The sequence below is a fragment of the Delphinapterus leucas genome, chromosome 13 (genome assembly GCF_059928025.1).
Source record: "Delphinapterus leucas isolate spDelLeu-1000000601 "Yukka" chromosome 13, BTC_Dleu_Yukka2, whole genome shotgun sequence".
Classification (NCBI taxonomy): domain Eukaryota; kingdom Metazoa; phylum Chordata; class Mammalia; order Artiodactyla; family Monodontidae; genus Delphinapterus; species Delphinapterus leucas.
Genome location: NC_143141.1, coordinates 67858251 through 67882170, shown reverse-complemented (window position 1 = coordinate 67882170; position 23920 = coordinate 67858251). Strand labels below are relative to the sequence as shown.

General features: G+C 40.5%; 1 protein-coding gene across 17 annotated transcripts in view; it reads left to right on the top strand.

Annotated features, from left to right (window-relative positions):
• LTBP1 (latent transforming growth factor beta binding protein 1) overlaps positions 1-23920 on the top strand; it is a 425591-nt gene that overhangs the window by 398039 nt on the left and 3632 nt on the right. For all 17 annotated transcript variants that reach the window (XM_022574111.2, XM_089922380.1, XM_089922381.1 and 14 more), the window contains one exon: positions 18824-18946. In XM_022574111.2, coding sequence (XP_022429819.2) covers positions 18824-18946 — 123 coding nt within the window. The remainder of the gene's footprint in view (positions 1-18823; positions 18947-23920) is intronic.

Sequence of the window (23920 nt, the reverse complement as noted above, 5' to 3'; positions counted from 1 at the left end):
TTTTTAGAAAAAGGTAGTCTTTTGTCAACTGAATTATTATTTTAACTTCCAATATATATAAATTCATTAACATCAAAGATGCTGGAGCTACTGGTAGGGAGAACAACTAGTTAGGCTCTCGAGGTATCTGTGAAGGACCCCAGGGTTCCAGGAAACACATATTGAAAAACACTATTCTGTTTCTGTTGGAGTATAGGAAGTAGTTAGACATCCCAGAAGGAGTATTTCTTTTATACTCCTGAAATTATGGGCCTTGAACTAGACTTAGGGATACTCTACCCTGAATCCAGGGAGAAGCCCACGGCAAAGTTAAGCAATTTTTCCAGAGGCCCTGTGATTAGCTGGCATTTCCTTGATTGATACCTGATGTTCTGGTCATATCTACACCAAACCGTCTCCCGTTGAGCATGTTTCTGCCCGAGTATAGCAAGCAAGAAGACCCAGAGCAGAGGGGTTAGCATATGGACTCTGGAGCTAGGTTGCCTGGGTGGGAATCCTGGTTTGGCAACTTTCTATCTACACAGCCTTGTTCCTCTGTCTCTCTGTGCCTTAGTTTCCTCACAAGAAACTAATATCACCTGCCTCACAGGGTTGTTGTAAGAATCAGTTAATACATGAACACTTAGCATAGTGCTTGACACGTAGTAAGCATTAGAAGGTTGTAGCACCTAATGCTACTACTGCCGGGTGAGTCAGATCAAATGCATTTTCAAATGTAACTGAAATCTAAGGTTCTTATGAAAAACACACTTACCTAATGGCATCTGAACGTGAATTAAGAAATTAAGGATAGACAAATGCAGAAATAATTGTCCTCATATAAAACTTTCTCTTCTAGACCACTGCTTCATAAACATTAATGGGCATGTTAATTACCTGGTGATGTTATTAAAAAAAAAAAAAAAAGATACTGGTTTCTAGGTGGAGGTGGGTGGGCAGGATTCTGCATTCTTAAGCCCCAATGCAATGCTGCTGCTGGTCTTCAGACCACACTAGCAAGGTTCTAGAGACTCGTAGCAGCATTCAGCCGGATTTTGTTAAAACCGACTTTAATGCCGTTATTAATTTTTCGTAGAGGAAGCAGAGAACGTGTGAACTTTAAAACTGATTTGCTCATTCTGCCATTGAGCCTTTTAAATGTTGCTCTTCAGGAATACATGATAGTTGAGAAAGGACCATATTGTCTATTTGTTAATAAAAGCACTGGATGAATTCCAGCCTGTCAGGCACTGAACCTTCCAGTTTCCCTAGGAGTGCAGCACTGCTTTGGGGAACAATTAGTTACTGATGGAAACAGTGCTGGAGGAATTTAAGTAATAAATCGCAGTGCTTGTCATCAGCTTTGAGCATTAAAGTGCAGTGTAAAGTAAAGCTTTGGCTCCCAAACAGGCTTTCACACTTCTGGTCCAATAGGTTATGGGCACTAATTCTCACTAAGGCAGCAACTGCGTCTGAGAATACTGGTAGTTGGAGGAGGTAGGAGTGGCTCCTGAAATAGTGTTCTCTGAAGTTAGATGGCAACTTGCAGATTGGTACCAGGTGCAGACTGGTACCACATGCAGGGTGAGTGAGTGGAGGCTGATGGATTGTGTCAGGGTAACTTTACATGAGAAGAATTACCTAGTTGTACCATGCAGTACATTTCTGGAGCTGCTTGGGGCTCCCATTTTAATCCTCAGCTAAAGTCTGGGAGGCCAGACACCAGGCATTAGGAGGTTTCAGATGGTTGAGGGCGGCCCGGCAGTGAGTTTGCTGAAGTGGTCGTGTCCTGACATCCTCCCCCTCCTCAGCCTCTGGAGTTTCTCTTTTGTGTGTGTGTGTGTGGTACGTGGGCCTCTCACTGCTGTGGCCTCTCCCGTTGCAGAGCACAGGCTCCGGACGTGCAGGCTCAGCGGCCATGGCTCACGGGCCCAGCCGCTCTGCGGCATGTGGGATCTTCCCCGACCGGGGCACGAACCCGTGTCCCCTGCATCGGCAGGCGGACTCTCAACCACTGCGCCACCAGGGAACCCCTGGAGTTTCTCTTATTCCTGCCCCAGCGTCCTCTTCTTCTCCTGCCCCTCTCAATACCCTCTAATCCTGCCTGTTCTTAAAATTTTTTTTTTTTCCCTTGGTTTGGGGGAGTGGCTGAACTGCTTTGGGAGGACCATCAAATTTGGGTTCTTTATCATGATATCATGGCCAGCCTCTGAGAGAAAAAGCTATTCGAAAAACCAAGTCAGGAAAGACAAACCACTGTGTCCATATTTTGAATGAGAAAGGGTGGTCATTGTTTGATCTTTCTGGAAATTTTCAGTGCTGTGCTAGAAGGAAGTCATGAACCCTCAAATCTGGAGTTTATTGAATACGAGTTTTATGTAGCTTGGTTTTTCTGGGTCTCCACCTGAGTAACAAATGATGGTAGCTGACATGTGTATAACACAATGCCAGGCACCGTTCAAGAGGCTTACCATCAATTAAGATATTTAATTCTCCAAGCCATCCTATGAGGTAAGTATATAATTACCTCCTTTTGGGGGGAGAGGAACTGAGACACACAAGATTACCATCCGTGGTCAGATACCAGGAAGTGGCAGATTCAAATCTAGGCATCCGTGCTATCAACCACTTTAGTGTTACCCCAGTCCCTATCTCCCCAAGGTCTCAAAGCACATCTTAGATAAATAGTATCACTTAGAATATAAAAGTAACAAAGTGAAAAGTTAAAGATGAGATTTTTTTTCAATTTCCTCATGCGTTGTGTGCTTAGAGAGAAACTCTACAGCCTTAGAGCCAGTCAGTAAGCTTAGCCAACTTAGACTCTGTATCAGAGTCGAGCACACGGTGGCCATAATAGATAACAATACATACTTGATGAATTAATGGATTAAAGCAAGTCAGTAATCCTCAGTGAATTAAACTGTTGGTGATGCCTAGCACATAGATAAAATGAACTTTTAATGTTTTTATTTATTGCTACTCTTAAAAGTATAAACTCAAAATTTTCTGGAAAAATGTACCTATGGGTTACAAGGTATGTAGGGTGCTATTATCTCATGGAAATAAAAACCTATTGACCTGCAAATGGAAGAAAATTAGACACATTTGAACACTGGAATCTAAAGTACCCAGGGATCCCAGTGTCTGTGGTTATCTTGCTAAAATAATTAGACTTCTGTTAAGTAAATTATTAAAATAATTAGACTTACTGTGAACAAACTGAACATAAAGAATTGATAAAGTCTTGATCTAAAACGTAGAAGAAATTTTGAGGGGAGACTTAGTGTGTTGAGAGATTGCCACCTCTTGGTTGATACAGTGTACTGCACCACAGATGTTTTAACCTCTGACGTACTAGGTGCAGGTCAGGCATAGAAAGGTCACAGTGGGGTTAAAAAAAAAAAAATCTCCGAGGAAACTGAAGTGCCACAAAAGAAATTGGCAAATACTTAAAAATTTTTGTGAAACACTGCTGTTGATCAAAATGTGGAGGCATCAGTCCTCTCAGTTTTGCTCACAGAGCAATTCAAAAATATAGATATATAGATAGATCTGATAAGAAAACTCTGGTTGTGGGAATAGAGATTATCCTTGTACTTGAGTGTCAGGAAGAAAAATATAATCATTACAGCATAAGAAAAATTTGAAATCAATTCTGTCAGTAAAGAATCCTATAGATCATAATATAGATTTATGTCTAATTCTTATTTTTTAAAAAGTCAAATAACAACATATTTAGTAAACTATTATATGCAAGGTACAGTTAGTAAGAACCGTGTCTGAAATGCAGTCTAAATTACTTATAGTTTGTCTGTCTTCAGTTTCAGTTAAATTACCTACGTATTCCTTCACTTCATTTTTTACTTGAACCACCTACAAGGCAACATCTAGGCAATAAATTTTGGAGCAGACGTACAGTCTGTATTTACAGGAAATGTAAAATTCTGTAGAACTGACATGATATAAAATTATGTTGTACCGTTAAATTAGAAGTTCATTCCTCAACGTTGCTCATTCAAATGTACAGATAACATCCTTATGTAATAAATTCATCATCTCCCGTGACACACTATTTTTTAATACTTCCTAGTAACTTATCTACCCCATCTTTTCATATGGTTTTGCAAGAGTGAAAGAATCTGGAATCTGTCTTTGAACAGTTAAGCTAGTGATTTCTTTCCTGTCTGTGCATGGCTCTTACATGTTCCCAAAGATCTGAGTGTAAGAAATTTCATAATACCCTTGGAGGTGTGAAGGAAGACAGGGATTTGACTCATGGACTAAACTTGAAAAAATATTGTAATTGGGCAGTGGTTGCAAAAGGCCTTTCAGCAGTCACAGTTTAAAGGCTTTTCCAAGGACTATGTTTCCAAAGAATGTTAATAATAACTCTGGAACATCCTACATGTGAGGCACAGTGAGTGGTCACCGCCTTTGGTTTGGGCAGTCCAGGGATCTCGTTCTGCTTTTGGCACTGCTTCTGTCAATTGCACTGGGCAAGTTGCTTCAGTTTCCTATATGCGAAGTTGAGAACTCTTTTGAGGTTATGGTAATTAATACTCTTTAAGTATGAAAGCATTTATCATTGTGATCATAGATCCTGATTATTATGATCAAAGCAAGTGCAGCTATTAATAAGCTATAGTGGAGAATGTAAACCAAACTGGAAAGACATAAAAGGCCTCCTAAATTGAGTGGCCACCATATGTGTACACTGTATATACAGAGAGAATACTCTCAGAGGTAAGTGGTCCAGTTCTTTGGGACAGAATTCTTGGTATCCATGGAACTAGACTGAATTGGATACCACATGGAAGGACAAGTAAGGAGAATATAACAATTGTTTCTTATTGAAAAGATTCTTTGTATTTATTTAGAAGGCTACCCCTTACTTTTCCAAAAAGGGTGAAAGTACTTTTCTCACTATAAAAGGCTTATTGCAAAATAAAATTTAGTAGTGAATTATGCACATAGAGCCTTGGTATTAAATGTGATCATTACGTTAGTTTCCTCACTTGTAAAATGGTAGTAGCAACATCTTCCTAAGGATTGTTTGAGGGTTAAAAATGTGCTAACACATGTTAGATGCTTGGCATACAGTAAATGCTTCGTAGGTGTTAGCGATGATCATAGATCAAATCTTGTTCCAGGATATGAGTTGAGCTAATCATTATTCCCCATTGTTACCTCACTATACAGTGCTAGAAGTCTCTTTGAAAGTAAGCAAGAGTCAAAGACGATGAGGGGCAGGTGAGAGTTTGGGGACTAACGCAGAGCCAGATAATCTCTGCAGCCGCTGAGAGAACCTGCTGCTTCTGTGCCCCTCGAGGCTCCCAGGCTACCAGTGTGAGTTATTATATAATGTCTGAGAGAGGCCTTGTGCCTGGAAAAGACCATTCAGGGTTGGGTTTTAAATGAACATTCAGTGTATCCAATTTATCAGTGTTAAAACCTGGACTTACCTAAGAATTTAAGTTCATCGTAAACATTTTGTCCTGTTTATAAGTCCAATATTTTTATATAAAATAAGATCAAGTTTTATTTTGTGATTAATGTTTATATAGCTCAAGGAACAGATTAAACTTTCCTTCAGAGTTATTTCTATATCAAAACTCTGTTAATTAAGTCTCTAACACTTTGGCCTCTGATTTATAAATTTTATGTATTTGATTTTATCTCATGCATTTTATATACCTGAAAGGGCAGCCTCCAATCCTAATAAGCATTTTCTTCTTAGGTATTTAAGCAGCTCTTATCAATCTAATAAATCAAACTTAAAATGCAACAAATTGAATTCCCTAATGAATCTAAATACTTACTGACCTAATAGAGTTCTGTGAATTCTCATGTAATATAAAATCCTAGATATTTCAAATTGAAATCACAAGGCCCATCAGATTATCTAGTATATGGTTCTCTTAAACATTATAGACATATTAAATAACAACAACAAAAAAACCCTTACTCTAAAACTTTCACAGTAAAGTATTAATATTCTAAACTTAATGTATGTCATTATCTGTGTAGCAGAATTATCATCTTAGGCCAGCTAAGGTTACTGGGTAGAAAAATTCATGACTGTGATTGTCAGTTATTAGAGAATTAAGACCAGGACATGGGATGTGTATACACACAGTGTGAGTCTAAGTAGCCATGTGTGACATGCAGAGCACATTCTATTGTTTCCATGTTAACAGGGGACCCCACGCGTTCCTAATGTGTACTGTTTTTATAAGCAATACCTTCCATTGCAGTGACTCTCAAGGGAATAATAGGGCAGATAAAATTAATAAAAGCTTTTCTCTAACTACACATAACTCCCCTCAAGAATCAGGTACCTTCTGCTAAAGGTATGTGCTCACCTTATTGAAATTCTCTACCACACAAATGACAAACTTCCCCTGACCCAGTAAAGAAGGTTTGGGTCAATATTCAGGGTTCTCCAGAAAAACAGAACCAATAGGAGAGAGAGAAAGAGAGAAAGATTGATTGATTGATTGAGTCACTGATTCATTTTAAGGAATTGGCTCATGTGATTATAGAAGCTGGTAAATTCAAAATCTCTAGGGTGGCCTGATGTTGTGGAGGCCCAAAGAAAGCCGAGGTTCCAGGTCAAAAGCCGTCAGCCAGAAAGAGCCAGTTTTGTAGACGAAGTCTGAAGTCCAAAGGCAGTTGGGCAGTGGGCAGTGGAATTCTCTTTCTCATAGGAGGGCCAGTCTTTCTGTTCTAATCAAGCCATCAACCCATTGAAGGAGGCCCACTCACATTATGGAGGGTAATTTGATTTACTCAGATCCACCAATGTAAATGTTAACCCCATCCAGAAACACCCAAAATAATGTTTGACCAACTTCATCTGGGCACTCCGTGGCCTAACCTAGTTGACACATGATATTAGCCATCACAACTGGGATTGAAAAAAAGGTTGAGAACCAGTTAAAGAAAATATTTGCATTTTGTAGAGCTTCTCCAGCTCCCACTACCATCCTGTACAAACACACACTTAAGCAAAGGTCTTTATTTTCAGTTGGGAGTGAAATGTCGTTCTTCTCCTTCCCCAGATATACACTGGAAAAGGGCAGGGAGGAGGTAGGACCCTGAACACTCAATCAGGACCCCCGGCTGGACAGGGCTTTTATGGCAGGTCAGGGAAAACCAGGAAAGAGATATTGGACTTGTGGAAGGGAGTGAATAAACAGGAATGAATGATACAAAGGCCAGGCACAAAAAGAGGGACTGCATGAGAGGAAGAACACTAGAAATGAAGCCAAATGTGGATTCTTAAAACAACATTGTTTGGGGCAGGTGCTTTAAAGGAAGAGAAAGCAATGGGCAAGTAAGCCATGTTCAGGTTATGATCATATTGCAGTCATATTAGGAAACATGATTTGTCTCAGAGTAAGGAAAGCTAAAAAGGAAAATTTTAAAAACTCTCATAAAGGGGAAAACTTACTCCATTTCCTGCTAAACTGTTGGTGACAGAACTTGGGAGGAGTGTCCTGGAACTGGGCTGCAGTTCCCAAACCCAATTCCCTGGAGTTGGTGTGAGTCAGCGAGGGTTTGGGATGCCAGCTGGGAAGGACCAGCACGCTGGTTGAAGCTGTCTCAGTGGCCTCAACAACTATTATAGAACAGCTAAATGTGAGGGGAATTTGATGGAAAGATGGAAAGTTGGTGATAAGAACACTTCTGAAATTTTAGTTTGTGTACGATTTGGACTTTGGGGTATCAACTTTATTTTTATTTTTGTTGCTGTTGGAAATAATTTTTTTTATTACATCTTTATTGGAGTATAATTGCTTTACAATGGTGTGTTAGTTTCTGCTTTATAACAAAGTGAATCAGTTATACATATACATATGTTCCCATATCTTTTCCCTCTTGTGTCTCCCTCCCTCCCACCCTCCCTATCCCACCCCTCCAGGTGGTCACAAAGCACCGAGCTGATCTCCCGGTGCTATGCGGCTGCTTCCCACTAGCTATCTACCTTACGTTCGGTAGTGTATATATGTCCATGCCACTCTCTTGCTTCGTCACAGCTTACCCTTCCCCCTCCCCATATCCTCAAGTCCATTCTCTAGTAGGTCTGTGTCTTTATTCCCGTCTTACCCCTAGGTTCTTCATGACATTTTTTTTTCTTAAATTCCATATATATGTGTTAACATACGGTATTTGTCTTCCTCTTTCTGACTTACTTCACTCTGTATGACAGACTCTAGGTCCATCCACCTCATTACAAATAGCTCAATTTCGTTTCTTTTTATGGCTGAGTAATATTCCATTGTATATATGGGCCACATCTTCTTTATCCATTCATCTGTCAATGGACACTTAGGTTGTTTCCATCTCCGGGCTATTGTAAATAGAGCTGCAATGAACATTTTGGTACATGACTCTTTTTGAATTATGGTTTTCTCAGGGTATATGCCCAGTAGTGGGATTGCTGGGTCGTATGGTAGTTCTATTTGTAGTTTTTTAAGGAACCTCCGTACTGTTCTCCACAGTGGCTGTATCAATTCACATTCCCACCAGCACTGCAAGAGGGTTCCCTTTTCTCCACACCCTCTCCAGCATTTATTGTTTCTAGATTTTTTGATGATGGCCATTCTGACTGGTGGGAGATGATATCTCATTGCATTTCTCTAATAATTAATGATGTTGAGCATTCTTTCATGTGTTTGTTGGCAGTCTGTATATCTTCTTTGGAGAAATGTCTATTTAGGTCTTCTGCCCATTTTTGGATTGGGTTGTTTGTTTTTTTATTATTGAGCTGCATATAAATTTTGGAGATTAATCCTTTGTCAGTTGCTTCATTTGCAAATATTTTCTCCCATTCTGAGGGTTGTCTTTTCATCTTGTTTATGGTTTCCTTTGCTGCGCAAAAGCTTTGAAGTTTCATTAGGTCCCGTTTATTTTTGTTTTTATTTCCATTTCTCTAGGAGGTGGGTCAAAAAGGATCTTGCTGTGATTTATGTCATAGAGTGTTCTGCCTCTGTTTTCCTCTAACAGTTTGATAGTTTCTGGCCTTACATTTAGGTCTTTAATCCATTTTGAGCTTATTTTTGTGTATGGTGTTAGGGAGTGATCTAATCTCATACTTTTACATGTACCTGTCCAGTTTTCCCAGCACCACTTATTGAAGAGGCTGTTCTTTCTCCACTGTACATTCCTGCCTCCTTTATCAAAGATAAGGTGACCATATGTGCGTGGGTTTATCTCTGGGCTTTCTATCCTGTTCCATTAATCTATCTTTCTGTTTTTGTGCCAGTACCATACTGTCTTGATTACTGTAGCTTTGTAGTATAGTCTGAAGTCAGGGAGCCTGATTCCTCCAGCTCTGTTTTTCTTTCTCAAGATTGCTTTGGCTATTTGGGGTTGGGGTATCAATTTTATTCAAGGCTTATTTTCTTAATAGCTATACTACATTGAAGTGCTGAGAAGGTATTTGGCCATGCTCTGTTATTGAAAATATTCTGACTGGAGAATAACTTGCATTATTATTATAATCATACCTATCTATTAGAATCTTTCTAATGTAAAGCCAAAGTAGAGAAATTAAGATATGCATGTAAAGTGAACCATCAGATCACAAAAAGCAGCACTTTTATTTTTCACTAACAAGCAATCAAATTTTTAGCAGTTTAAACTTTCTACCTTGAAATCAGACATTATGAATAGGCATTCGATTTTCTAGAAATGCCTTTTTGTTGTTGATTTTATTTTTAGTGGAAATTTTACTTTCATGTATTTTAAAGAAATTTTGCTGATAGGATTTTTTTCTCTTCATTGATAGTTGAAATGTACTCTTAAGAAAATGAACTGTGCTGAGTGGGACTATGAAAAATATCACTGTATGTAATTGCTTAAAGCCCTGTTCTGTGTTTGAGGTTTTGAAATCAAGTAATGTTGTATTTATTTTGACCTTTTCCTAATTGACTTTGTAAGACAACTATGGCTGGAAAAAAGCCACTGGCTGCCCATGTCTTTTATATGCTGACCTCATGGCTAGAGCAGGCATGCCTGGCAGAGGAAGGGTGAGGGAAATTTTATCTCCTCTCCCTTCATGCAGCAGACAGATTGTACCTCTTATGACTGTGAGGAAAGCATCTAGGAAGTGCTTAGGAAGCGTGTTGGCATAAATCTGCAAGGAGCAGAAACTAGGATGATAATTATTTTGCTCAACATCAGTAGCCAGTGTCTTAAGAAGCAAATTACAAAAGATTAGCTCATTGGAAGGCTTCCAGGCACAACGAGGCCTTCTTTTATGCTTCCTTCTGAGCTTCAAGTCTCAGTGGCAAGCAGAGCTGTTATGAACAGTTGTGTTGGTTGTGCACTCACTGTTCAACCCTAGAAGTTACCATTCACATCATAATCTTTCAGTGCCTACCAAGGTAGCCAAATAAGTCATTGCCAGAGGGAAGAGTTACTAGGACTGTATCTGATTCTGAATAGATCCGGAGGGGAAGGTAAGAAGGGAGTTACTTCAGATTAAGATAAATAGCAATATATGAGCAAATCATAAAACAGAGTTACAGATCTTAAAACAGTTCAGTTTTGCTTTGCAGCTTTAGCTTATTTCCTATAATTAAATGGGATACATATTTATGAATAATCTATTAATTATGTTTAGCAGTACTTTAATATTGCATTAATTACCTAGAACTTGCTTTTCAAATGATGATCCAGTAGTACATCTTTATTTCATAACCTTGAGGTCTATACTTCTGAATATTCATCAAGAGAGTTTTGAACAGCTTCAAAACTTAAGATACAATTATTTTTACCCTTAGATTTTAATAATCTAGTTTTATTAAAAGAAAACAATATTTTGAAAATTTAACCTGACTTGACCTTTGAAATATCATTAAATTTCTCTGGACCTCCGTTTCCTCAGCAGGAAAATGAATGAGGTTAGACTGTCCATGATTACTTACAGTGCATTCAATTCCATGATTGTCAGTCGTCTGGAAACACCCGTGTGAGCATCACCTGAAGACAATAGCGCCATCTGGTGGTGATTATCTCATATTATAGCCCACAAGTTTCAGTGACAGATTGTCTTCCCAATATTTTGCAGCCTAATAGTAAAAATGTCTGCTTAGAATTGTAGAATATGTAAGCTAGAAAGGACCTTAGAGATCAACTAGTCTTGTTTTCTCATTTTACCAATTAAAAGTAGAAAAGTTAGATGAATACCAGACTTTAAAGAATACATTTTTATGTTTCTCTTGACTTGTTTTTTAATTGGGGTTAAATTCACATGACAAAGTTAAGCATTTTATAGTGAATAATTCAGTGGCATTTAGTATATATTCCGTATGTTGTACAACATCCTCTTTAATCTTAAGCACATGTGTAGCTCAAATTTTAAAATAATTCTTACTTGATTAATGCAAAAAACATAATAGAAAAAACAAAATGTATTCCTTCCATATAATATCTATTTTACCTAATTGTTGACTTCTCAGATTGTCACTTCAGAGTAGTACTTAATGAGTAGGAAAGCAGGAAATGAAACAGTTTATCTGTCCTTCCAGTTGGAAAAATATGAAGTAGGTCAGCTTAGAAAATTAACATGTTGAACTTTCCTCCTATTTGCCTGTTCATTGCATTGTCCAGTCTTGTCTCTTATCGAATATTAGAAGTTACTTCATTCCTAATTTCCTCTGAGATTGCCTGAATGCAAGACTTAATGTTTTATTTCTAAAGCCCTGTTTACTTATAAATAGGGGAAACCTTTCATGCAGTCCTTCCTGAGAAATTCATGTTATCAATCATTATTTTAAGGTTTTTATGTGTGGCATAATTTAATGCTGTTACAAGTCTATAAATTTTGAATCCAGGTTTTAGAAATGGATTTCTAAATGGAACCTCCATTGTTTTGGCATTCGCACCCAACAAATCTCTCTCTCCAGTTATAGTCTGGCTACGTAAACAGCAGTGTGATGGAAAATGCTGGGAGTGACTGAACTTGGAAGGGGCAGCATTAGGTGAAGGCTGGGGGTGAGGGAACTTGACTGGTCTACAGCCTGTGAGCTTCCTTAGAGCATTAACATTTACAGGCGTCCCACAGAATGTAAACCCTGCCGAGACTAGACTTCATTACTTCCCTCTCCTCGACAAGTACAATTTAATTGAACATTAAGCAATTTGATCTCTTCCACCTAATAAATTGAGCAAATTCAATAAATATAAATCCTGCTAATGATAAAGCTGACCCTGGTGGGGCTGAGCTCACCAGCATTCACGGTTATTACTCTCCCTGGAATTTTAGTCAGAAATGCTTATTGCTGAACTAAGTACTTACCTGATACTTACAGTCTAGGGAATGTATTTAATAATTTTCTTCTAAGGGTTTCAGAAGGGGAGCTGTGAAATTGAAAGAGCATGGTTTTGCAGATAGACCAACAGAGTCAATCCTTCAACTAAGCTAGGACAGTTATGCTATAAACCTTGGCTTCCTTATCAGAAACAAAAGGAGCTAATTACAGTTATTTCATAGGATTCTGAGATTTAAAGGGAAAAGTGTGTGCAAAGGTACACAGCGCCTAGCACACAGGAGCTTAATAGTGCATGTTCGCTAACTTTCCTTTTTTCGATTGTTCTTTAGCAGGGATTGGTAGTAGGCAGCGTTTATGTGGTCCTTTCATTTCCCTAAGACTTTCTTATCTATTATATATGCCTATGACTCTGAGTTACCTTCCCTCCTCTGCTTCACCTGGCTGACCCCCTTCCTGTAGATGCTCATCTCCAAAGTGAAAGCTTCCCCAGCTCTTCCTGGCTGACTCTAGGCATTACCTCTTCTTCAAGCACTGTTGCACATGTCAGTGTACTGTCATTTTATCCTTCCTCTCTCTCTCTCCCAAACTCCACACTGCCTGTAATATTCTCAGCCTCTGGTTGGATGAGTGAGTCAATCACTGAATGGAGCAATGCACTGCCTTTAATGCTGCTAAGGCACAGTACCATAATCCTGTTCAACAGACACAGCTCAAAGGAAGGTATCTAGTCCGAAGAATAGGAAGCAGTTGGACTAGAACCCCGGGCTTTTGACTCTGGGTGCTTCTCTTTTTATTTTTATTTTTACACCTTTATTGGAGTATAATTGCTTTACAGTGGTGTGTTAGTTTCTGCTTTATAACAAAGTGAAGCAGTTATACATATACATATGTCCCTGTATCTCTTCCCTCCTGTGTCTCCCCACCCCTCCCTATCCCACCCCTCTAGGTGGTCACAAAGCACCGAGCTGATCTCCCCGTGCTATGTGGCTGCCTCCCACTAGCTATCTATTTTACGTTTGGTAGTGTATATATGTCCATACCACTCTCTCACTTTGTCCCAGCTTACCCTTCCCCCTCCCCGTATCCTCAAGCCCATTCTCTAGTATGTCTGTGTCTTTATTCCCATCTTGCCCCTAGGTTCTCCATGACCATTTTTTTTTTTTTAGATTCCATATATATGTATTAGCATATGGTGTTTGTTTTTCTCTTTCTCACTTACTTCACTCTGTATGACAGACTCTAGGTCCATCCACCTCACTACAAATAACTCAATTTCCTTTCTTTTTATGGCTGAGTAATATTCCATGGTATATATGTGCCACATCTTCTTTATCCATTCATCCGATGATGGAAGCAGTAGGACTAGAACCCCGGTCTTTTGACTCTGGGTGCTTCTCTTTTTAGCAGGGGTCCCCAACCCCCAGGCCGCAGACTGGTACCGGGCCGCACAGCAGGAGGCCAGCGGCGGATGAGCGAGCGAAGCTTCATCTGCCGCTCCCCATCGCTCGCATCACCACCTGAACCTCCCCCCAGTCCGTGGAAAAATTGTCTTCCACGAAACCTGTCCCTGGTGCCACAAAGGTTGGGGACTGCTGCTTTTTCGGATACCTAATTTTCTCTCACAACTCAGCAAGTTTTAACATCAGGAAAGCAGGTTTACTGCCTGCTCACCAGGCACTGTGGGTAAGAGTGTACTCTCTGAGAATAAGCATAAGCAGACAGACACCTAAACACATGTCCAGTTCCACAGGGTGTGGCATCAGCAGTAGAATCCTCTCTCTTACGTTCCTTCTTCTGTCATCAGTACTGGATGGTATGTTCTGTAAATGGTCAACATTTTTCTAATTCCATAGCTTTTGCTAATTTCAAAGAAAAGTGCCAATTATACTACTGGCTCAGCATGCGCTCAGGTAAATATTCGTTCCATTCTCCCTGTCTCCTTCCTCCATTTCCTGGTGTGTATGTTTTCCAAACACCATCATCACTTAATAGTACATGTGGAGGCCTGTAGGAAAAACACCTGATCTAGAAGTTTCAGTAAAATATGACCCATTTTTCCTTATGCATATGAATTGGTCCTTCTCCTTTTTTTGAAAATCATGCACTTCAAACTTTAGAGCACTAGGTTTTCATCCCTGATGTGTGGAGAACAAAATGCAGCCTCTTCATCATTTCTAAAAGCAGCTGAATTTAATCTGCCTCAGTCAGACTTCACCTCCCAGTTTCCTCACATGCCTGATTGGCATTGTGATGTGTGACTGTCCAGACCAGCCCTACAGATGTGTCTGTCATAAGGAAGGAGATTTCCTGCCAGGATATGATAATGTGCTTCCCATTGCTGCTGACAGCGGGGGCCCCAGACCTCTTGGCTCCAGGGGGGCAATTTTTAAACTTTTTTTTCAATTTAGTATTAAAATCAAAGCAGTACCATCTGTCATGTGAATCTGCCATGCCAGGGAACTGAGCGTAATCCACGGCCTGGATCTTGTTTAGACCACGTAAGTGATGGCAGCCCACACCATCCCATGTGTGTCTTTCATAGCTTTGATCAAGAGCTTAGCATTTGTGCCTGCAGAGGTGAGGAGTGCAATGAATGGGGGGACTTTGAGGTGTGAATATTTCTACTTCCTATTCATTTCACATTCATATTTGGCTAGATCCTGGACGGACACATTTTTTCCCAGAAATGGCATTTGCCTCACAAAGTACAAGCCCTGCTAAGCAGAGCTCTTCCTTTGCACCAAGCCCCAGACAACTAGGTGCTTAATTGTTGTCAACTTGCTTAAGTAAGGAGTGTCTTGCAGAAGGAAAAAAACTCTAGGGACAAAACATGTGTCCATCTCGACATGTTGAGCTGGATGAAGTGGCAGCCAAGAGATTCTCATGGGCTGCCATCAGGAGCTGTGGCAACAGTTCAGGGATCTGCTATTCCCAGCTCCACAGCCTCAGCCAACCACAACTCACTGCCTCCCCAGCTGGACTATAGCCATGACCCAGCCCTAGGGATAACCAAGGCCAAGCGCCGCCAAGCTCAGTGAGCTCTGGTGTGGCTTGGGATGCTCAGAGATCCAGCACATGTTAGAAAGGTGCATGTGCCCAGATCCTGGAGGAGACACCTTACCCAGGATTCACTAGAAAACTCCACGATATTCCAGCTGTTGCCTTAAAAGATGATGAGAAACCTACTGGCTACTCAAGGCATTTCTAAAGGGGTCGAGCATATACTAACAACTGCTGAACATCAGTTTTTCCCCCTGTATTTTGAGTTTTGTTGATCTAGTGTTATAATGTGTTGTTGCTGATACCTTATCACTGTCTGGTCAAGTGATTAAATTTGCCCAGGCAGTCAATAATTTTTGAGACGAAGACATCTTTCTCTGTTTACTGAGTTGGAGTTTTCCTCCATCTATTTAAAAATTTCAAATCTTGAAACAATATCTAAAAACATCTGGAGACTGTGCTTTCATTGCTCTTAATTTATTGTACAGGTCTTTGCCCATTGACAACTACGTTTAAAGTTTTGCTAACACTATGTTATATCAATCATTCTGATACCGTCTTTGCAAATCCTCATTTACTTCCAGGTGTTCAGCAGGGACATGAGTGATTTTACCTTAAAAAAAATTGTAACCTCCATTTCCTTGGTGCTTCAAAATTTATGAACAGTTCCATAACATCATCTCATTTTTTAATACACCAGTAACAGAGAGGCAAACAGGAATTATCCCCATGTGACAGATGTGAAAACTGAGGCTTGCCCACAGTTGCTAAGCTGGAAAGTAAGTGGTACAGTCAGGACTTGAGCCCCGGCTTCTGCCTCCGAAGCCCATGTTCTTTTCATTACCCCGTGCTCATTTCACCCTTGACCCTGGCCAAGAATGAGAGCAGATGTGTGCAATGGGAGAGGCAGCATGGATGGATTAGGATAGACCCATCATGCTCCCAGAAAAATAACTCAAAATGCATGTCTTGGTGTTGATGGGACTGTAGCACATCTTCAAATACAAAAGAGAGTACATTCAATATAGAAATGATGTTTTGATAACTGACCAAAAATCTTGAAGTTTGGATTGGTAACGTGTTAGATAAAGTGAAGCAGCAAAGGACAGTAAGCTCTAGAAACTTGAGAAAAATGCATGTCCAGGGATGAAGGGAGGGGAAGGAAGATGCAGCAAACCGCAGAGGGTCCCCCGCCCATTACTCTCCTCTGCTTCCCTTTACGGCCTGGGTCACGTCCAAAGCCTTTCTTAGGAACTACTTGGTAGTCCCCAGACACAGCTTACAGTTTGCTTTTGTGATGCCTTTGGGTAAAACTCTTTTTAGAATCCCAAATATCTTCTATTAAGTAAATCCTTCTCATCTACTTAGTTTCAGGTCACGTGTTCCTTTTCTAGGAAGCTGTTCCTAAACATCACACAGGAACAGAAGTCCATTCCTCCTCCACTCCTCTCCCATTTGATCCCTTCCTTTTGTGATGTTAGACGGCGAGAGCTTGGAGGGTGGAGACCAGGTCATTTCCTGGTGGAAGAGGCGTGGTCTAGGGGAAAAGCCGCGGGCCCGGGACTTGAGAGCGAGATGCTAAAGAGGAGCATATGCTGCTCAGCCATCTCTGGACTTAGGTTTGCAAAATAAGAGCATGAATTAATTTTTTTTAATATCCACTCTTGATCACAACTGTTGCCTGGATACAAAATGTTGTCTCCCTTTCAGATGTACAACAAATATATATAAAAAGTCATGAGAGAAAATGACCTCAGTGTGTGAAGCTTGTAAACATTTCTGCGATCTTGCCTTTGCAGGGAAATCCTTAATTCTTCTCTTTCAGACCTGAAGCAGAACTGACAACCATTTGTGTTCTCTTTGTTTGAAGCTTTATTTTTGTGAGTCAACAGTCTTTTTCCAGGTTTAGCTACTTCCTTAATGAAATTAATATTTCTCATGAAATGTTTTCGTGAGGAAGTGCTCGGGGATGTCTGGGATGGGGGTGTGCGCCATTCCTGGAATGCTTCCCACAAGAAGAATTTTAGGAAGGGGCAACCATGATCCTACCCTGTCTAGGGGGTTCAGGGTCTTTTCTGCTTTTACGCTCCCGTTTTGCACTTTAGGGGAGAATGTGCGGGTGTGTGCACGTGCATGCATGCGCAAACACACACATACCTCACACACACCTTTGACTCCTTTAAGAGGAGGGTGATGGAAGAAAGCCTTGAGAGTTCACACACTTGCCTCAGTGCTTTTCTTTAGTTTTGTTACAGAAGGAACTAAAATAGAGGAAAACTCCTTCAATCTGTGGTCCAGGCAAGTGTGGCTGCTGCCTGGTGTGGCTGCCCTGAGTGTCCAGCCAGTCCTGGGGCCGGCTGACCTGCAGCTCTCAGTTCCGCCAGAGATGTTGAAGTCTAGGTAGCCCCAGAATTTTCACCAACTGCTAGATGAATCCTCGGGCAGTATATTTTCTATAAAATGTGCGTTTGGAGCATGAAGATATCTCTTCTAAAGCTTTCCTCTCTAGACCTTCTAAATAACTCTGCTCCAAAGTACGGGTAAGAGCCTGAGGCCGTGAAATGCGCTGAAAGCACACTCATCGCCGAACATGTGGAGAACCAAGATCCCATGTGCTATAGGTGGGTCCTGTGAGGAGGACTAAAGGGGGAGTTAAGTCAGATGGCCATGGGAATGGGAATGTGGCCTCAAGAAGTGGTAACTGCAGATGAATTTAGCTGAGGCGCAGAAGAGGCAAAGACAAGAATTACAAAGGAGCAAGGTAGATGTAGGAGAGGAAGAATGTTAAGTGTACACCCTTCAGCTGCATGACCGAGTTCAAGTATGGTGCTGCCGTTTGGCCACTCCATGCTTCTATTTCCCATTGGTAAGATGGAGATAATAGTAGCTTTTCACAGGGTGGTGTAAATAGTTTAGTGAATTAATGTGTATTAGGTGCTTAAAACAGTGTCTGGCACAGAGCAAACATTATACAACTCTTAGCTATTATTACTAGCACCATTATGTCACTATTACTGTTATGATGAGGTCATCATCATCACTGCTATAATGTTATTCATAAGGGACCAGGTCTTGGGTAGAGAAGTATAATAGTAGGTACTAAATTCAAATGGTATTTAGTTGCATCTTCATTTGGTTGTGTCTCGTTTTTGGATCACCAGAGATGCATTTTTTTTCTCTCTCTGTTGAGTGGAAAAGTGTATCTCTGTATGAATGACTACTTTATACGCTTTAAATGTTTTGATGAAAACACCTGATGGGTTCAGATAAAGCCATTCTTCCAAGAGGCTTGAGGCACTCTCCGATGGCTCATTTTTTCAGTCCTTTACTCTCCTGGGATACATTCTACCAACTGTTCAGCTACTGTGTTGGGTCTGCTATTCAGAATCTTAATTATGCTGTACAGCATGAATTGTATGTGGATGAATAGAGCACCCATAAAGAATATTGAGATGTTTCAGGATCAGGGGTGTGTGTGGGAGATGGGGCACGCGGTGACTGGGTGCATCCAGGTGTGAGCAAACAGCGATGGTGTGTCACGTTCATTGTCATTTCCTTCTTAGATGACTATGCCCAGCTGTGTAACATCCCCGTCACGGGACGCCGGCAGCCATATGGACAGGATGCCTTGGTCGACTTCAGTGAACAGTACGCTCCCGAAGCTGATCCCTACTTCATTCAGGACCGTAAGCAACATTTTTAGTTACTTTGGAACTAAATTGTGGTTCTGAAGTTTAGTCAGTGGTTCTCAAAATGTAGTCCCTGAAAACTTGTAAGAAATGCAAATTTGCGAGCTATGCTGTAGACCTGCTGAATCAGATACTGGGGTGAGACCCACCAATCGGCTTTACCAGCCCTCTGAGTAAGCCTTACGTACACTCAAGCTTGAGAACCACCAGATCAGATTATGAGTCTCACTGGTGGGAATGCTATTACGTTTATTTTCTTTTATTTATTTATTTTTTGAATTTTAATTTATTTATTTACTTTTATAAATTTATTTATTTGTTTTTATTTTTGGCTATGTTGGGTCTTTGTCCTGTGCACAGGCTTTCTCTAGTTGCAGCGAGTGGTGCGCGGGCTTCTCATTCTCGTGGCCTCTCCTGCTGCGGAGCACGGGCTCTAGAGCGCAGGCTCAGTAGTCGTGGAACATGGGCTTAGTTGCTCCGCGGCATGTGGGAATCTTCCATGGGCCAGTGATCAAACCCGTGTGCCCCTGCACTGGCAGGCAGATTCCCACCCACTGTGCCACCAGGGAGGCCCTATTTATTTTTTTATACAGCAGGTTCTTATTAGTCATCAATTTTACACACATCAGTGTATACATGTCAATCCCAATCTCCCATGCATCACGCCACCACCCCCACCACTTTCCCCCCTTGGTGTCCATACATTTGTTCTCTACATCTGTGTCTCTGTTTCTGCCCTGCAAACCGGGTCATCTGTACCATTTTTCTAGGTTCCAAATATATGCGTTAATATACAATATTTTTCTCTTTCTGACTTACTTCACTCTGTATACTTCACTCTGTATGACAGTCTCTAGATCCATCCACGTCTCAACAAATGACCCAATTTCGTTCCTTTTTAGAGGTGAGTAATATTCCATTGTATATATGTACCACATCTTCTTTATCCATTTGTCTGTCGGTGGGCATTTAGGTTGCTTCCATGACCTGGCTATTGTAAATAGTGCTGCAGTGAACATCGGGGTCCATGTGTCTTTTTGAATCATGGTTTTCTCTGGGTATATGCCGAATAGTGGGATTGCTGGATCATATGGTAATTCTATTTTTAGCTTTTTAAGGAACCTCCATGCTGTTCTCCGTAGTGGCTGTATCAATTTACATTCCCACCAACAGTGCAAGAGGGTTCCCTTTTCTCCACACCCTCTCCAGCATTTATTGTTTCTAGATATTTTGATGATGGCCATTCTGACTGGTGGGAGATGATATCTCATTGTAGTTTTGATTTGCATTTCTCTAATGATTAGTGATGTTGAGCAGCTTTTCATGTGCTGCTTAGCCATCTGTGTGTCTTTGGAGAAATGTCTATTTAGCTCTTCTGCCTATTTTTGGATTGGGTTGTTTGTGTTTTTAATACTGAGCTGCATGAGCTGTTTATATATTTTGGAGATTAATCCTTTGTCCGTTGCTTCGTTTGCAGATATTTTCTCCCATTCTGAGGTTTGTCTTGTTTATGGTTTCCTTTGCTGTGTAAAAGCTTTGAAGTTTCATTAGGTCCCATTTGTTTATTTTTGTTTTTATTTCCATTACTCTAGGAGGTGGATCAAAAAATATCTTGCTGTGATTTATGTCAAAGAATATTCTTCCTATGTTTTCCTCTAAGAGTTTTATAGCATCTGGTCTTACATTTAGGTCTCGAATCCATTTTGAGTTTATTTTTGTGTATGGTGTTAGGGAATGTTCTAATTTCATTCTTTTACATATAGCTGTCCAGTTTTCCCAGCACCACTTACTGAAGAGACTGTCTTGTATATCCTTGCCTCCTTTGTCATAGATTAGCTGACCATAGGTGCGTGGGTTTATCTCTGGGCTTTCTATCTTGTTCCATTGATCTATATTTCTGTTTTTGAGCCAGTACCATATTGTCTTGATTACTGTAGGCTTGTAGTATAGTCCAAAGTCAGGGAGTCTGATTCCTCCAGCTCTGCTTTTTTCCCTCAAGACTGCTTTGGCTATTCAGGGTCTTTTGTGTCTCCATACAAATTTTAAAAGATTTTTTGTTCTAGTTCTGTAAAAAAATGCCATTGGTAATTTGATAGGGATTGCATTGAATCTGTAGATTGCTTTGGGACGTTTATTTTCTTTAAAGAAAAATCTTATTATAATTTCCATGACGAAATCATTTTTTTACCCATGAAATGGTGGCCTAATTTCTTGATAGCTTGGTTATTATATTGTAGTCTTTTTTCATACAAGGAAATGGTAAATATTAACTGTACTGAGTTGATCTTTTTTTTTTAAACATCTTTATTGTAGTTGCTTTACAATGTTGTTAGTTTCTGCTGTATAACAAAGTGAATCAGATATACATATATCCCCATATCTCTTCCCTCTTGCATCTCCCTCCCACCCTCCCTATCCCACCCCTCTAGGTGGTCACAAAGCACTGAGCTGATCTCCCTGTGCTATGCAGCTGCTTCCCACTAGCTATCTACTTACATTTGGTAGTGTATATATGTCAATGCCTCTCTCTCACTTCATCCCAGCTTATCCTTCCCCCTCCCCATGTCCTCAAGTCCATTCTCTTAGAATATGGGAGATAAAATGATTGCTCTCCTGGTCAGAGATTAATCTTTAGAATTCACTTGTGAGGGGGTTTATTAAGTAAGAAATGATGTGTGATGCTTTTCCTGGATTTGTGAGCAGACTTTTCAAATGGGAGGTGGAGTGTGTATGTGTGAATCCTGTTCCCATTTAGAAAGTAAATGCCTAAGTGTACAACCAGAGTGTCCTGGATAAGGAAGCCACACAAGCTAAATATGTCTGTGGGAGAGATCAGAGCTTTCAAATACAGACTAATTATGTGAAGTCTGAAAAATGGGATGGTACAAATTGAAATATCAGTAGATAATGGGTTGTCTGCCTTCAAGAATGGGACTAGAGCAGTGGAGTCCAGGTACCTGTTCCACATCCTACAGAGGGTGCCTCACTGCAGCAAGTGAAGCCGCTCCAGATTTTCAAGACAGAATCCCTGCAGACCAGGTAGTTGGGGTTAGGACTTTGGAGACGCTGCTGAAATTATAAAATACAGCAATGCTGTTCTTTCTTTGGGACCTTTCACCTGTGCACAAAGCAAACTAGCTGTGACCTGGGTCCTGAGGAGCAACACAAACTTTGTGGCTGCCTCTGGAGCTACTTCAGTTCTGAGCCAAAGAGTGTTTTCCTCCTTTCCTCTTTCCCTTCCCTCCTTTTGTTTTTTAAAGTATGCAGTATATTGATCCTTCAGCCAAATTAAAACTGTTTTAAAATTTACATGAAAACAGCATTCTATTAAATCAGCTGGGTTGGGTCTTCTAGACCTGAGTGGATCTAGAGCATTGCCAGCATCCAGAAGGACCCCTGGTTCCCTTTTCCCAGCCACTCCCTCAGGGTAACCACTATCCTAACACCTTAGATCAGTGGTCCCCAACCTTTTTGGCACCAGGGACCAGTTTTGTGGAAGACAATTTTTCCACACATGGGGGGGCGTTGCAGGATGATTCAAGCTCATTACATTCATTGTGCACTTTATTATTACATTGTAATATATAATGAAATAATTATACAACTCACCATAATGCTAACAGGAGGTGGAGCTCAGGCAGTAACGCGAGCAATGGGGAGCGGCAGATGAAGCTTCACTCACTTGCCCACTGCTCACCTCCTGCTCTGCGGCCCAGTTCCAGTAATGCGAGCAATGGGGAGCGGCAGATGAAGCTTCACTCACTTGCCCACTGCTCACCTCCTGCTGTGCGGCCCAGTTCCTAACGGGCCACGGACCAGTACTGGTCCGTAGCCCAGGGGTTGGGGACCCCTGCCTTAGGTTTTCTTTTAATCAATCACAAATAATCATGCACTACTTCAAGAAATGTGCTTAAATACATTGACAGCTATAAGCCTGTGCACTTATGATTTCTACACTTCTGTGTATATATTTATAGGTCAGTAAACATTTACTTTAAAAAAAAAAGGGAGAAGAAATATTAAAGTTGCAAGAAAGTACAGTTTGCCTGCCCCATAAATTGAAAATACCTGCCCCATAAATCCAAAATACCAGGGTAAATCTACATGTAACTGACACAATCCCATGGCTTGTGTGTGCAGCCTCTAATGCATTATAGTTCAGATGCCAGGAATTGTTCTGGCTTATGTAGTTTTTTTTTTAAGCTGTCATTGCTTTAAAACTTTTAAAATTCACTACACATGTTAAGAAATAAGCATGTTGGTATCAGGTCAATTTCCTGTTTAGCAACATAGGAAGTTGCAGATGCAGTTCGAAGACCCCCAGGTTTGACTATGTAACGGCCTTTAAATTTCTTACAAGTTGCGGAGAAATAGCTCCTCCTTCCTAGACCAGGATCAAAGGCTCTCTGGCCCTACTGAAGACATAAAATCGTATGAGGTAAGATAGGGAAAGAGAGGCTGAATCACACCACCTTTATTATTCATCATCTTGTGCCTCTCTGTTGAAAGCTGGGCTAATGACTGGTGTCACCTTTAGTTAGAGCAGTATTTCTAAAACTGGAATTTTCTAGAGCAGAGATCAACTTTTTCTATAAATGGCCAGATAGTAAAATTTGTAGGCTTTATAGTCTCTTTTGTAGCTACTCAACTGTGCTCTGGAATCAGGAAAGCAGCCACAGACAGATATTAGCAACTAGGTGAGGCTGTGTTCCAGTAAACTTCATTTATAAAAATAGGTAGCAGGCCCACTTTAGAGCACGGGCTGTCCTTTGCTGACTGCTGTTGTTTTAGAGTCCTGTAGAAGTATTTTGGGGAGTCTGATTAATGCGTGTGTAGGAGTTTCAAATTTTAATTTCATGTTTTAACTTCTGTAATTAATAAACATAATTTTACTAGTTAAAATGGACTTTGCTGTGTTACCTGGACTTTGAAATATTTCCATAGGTTGACTTTCTTGTCAATATTTCTCAA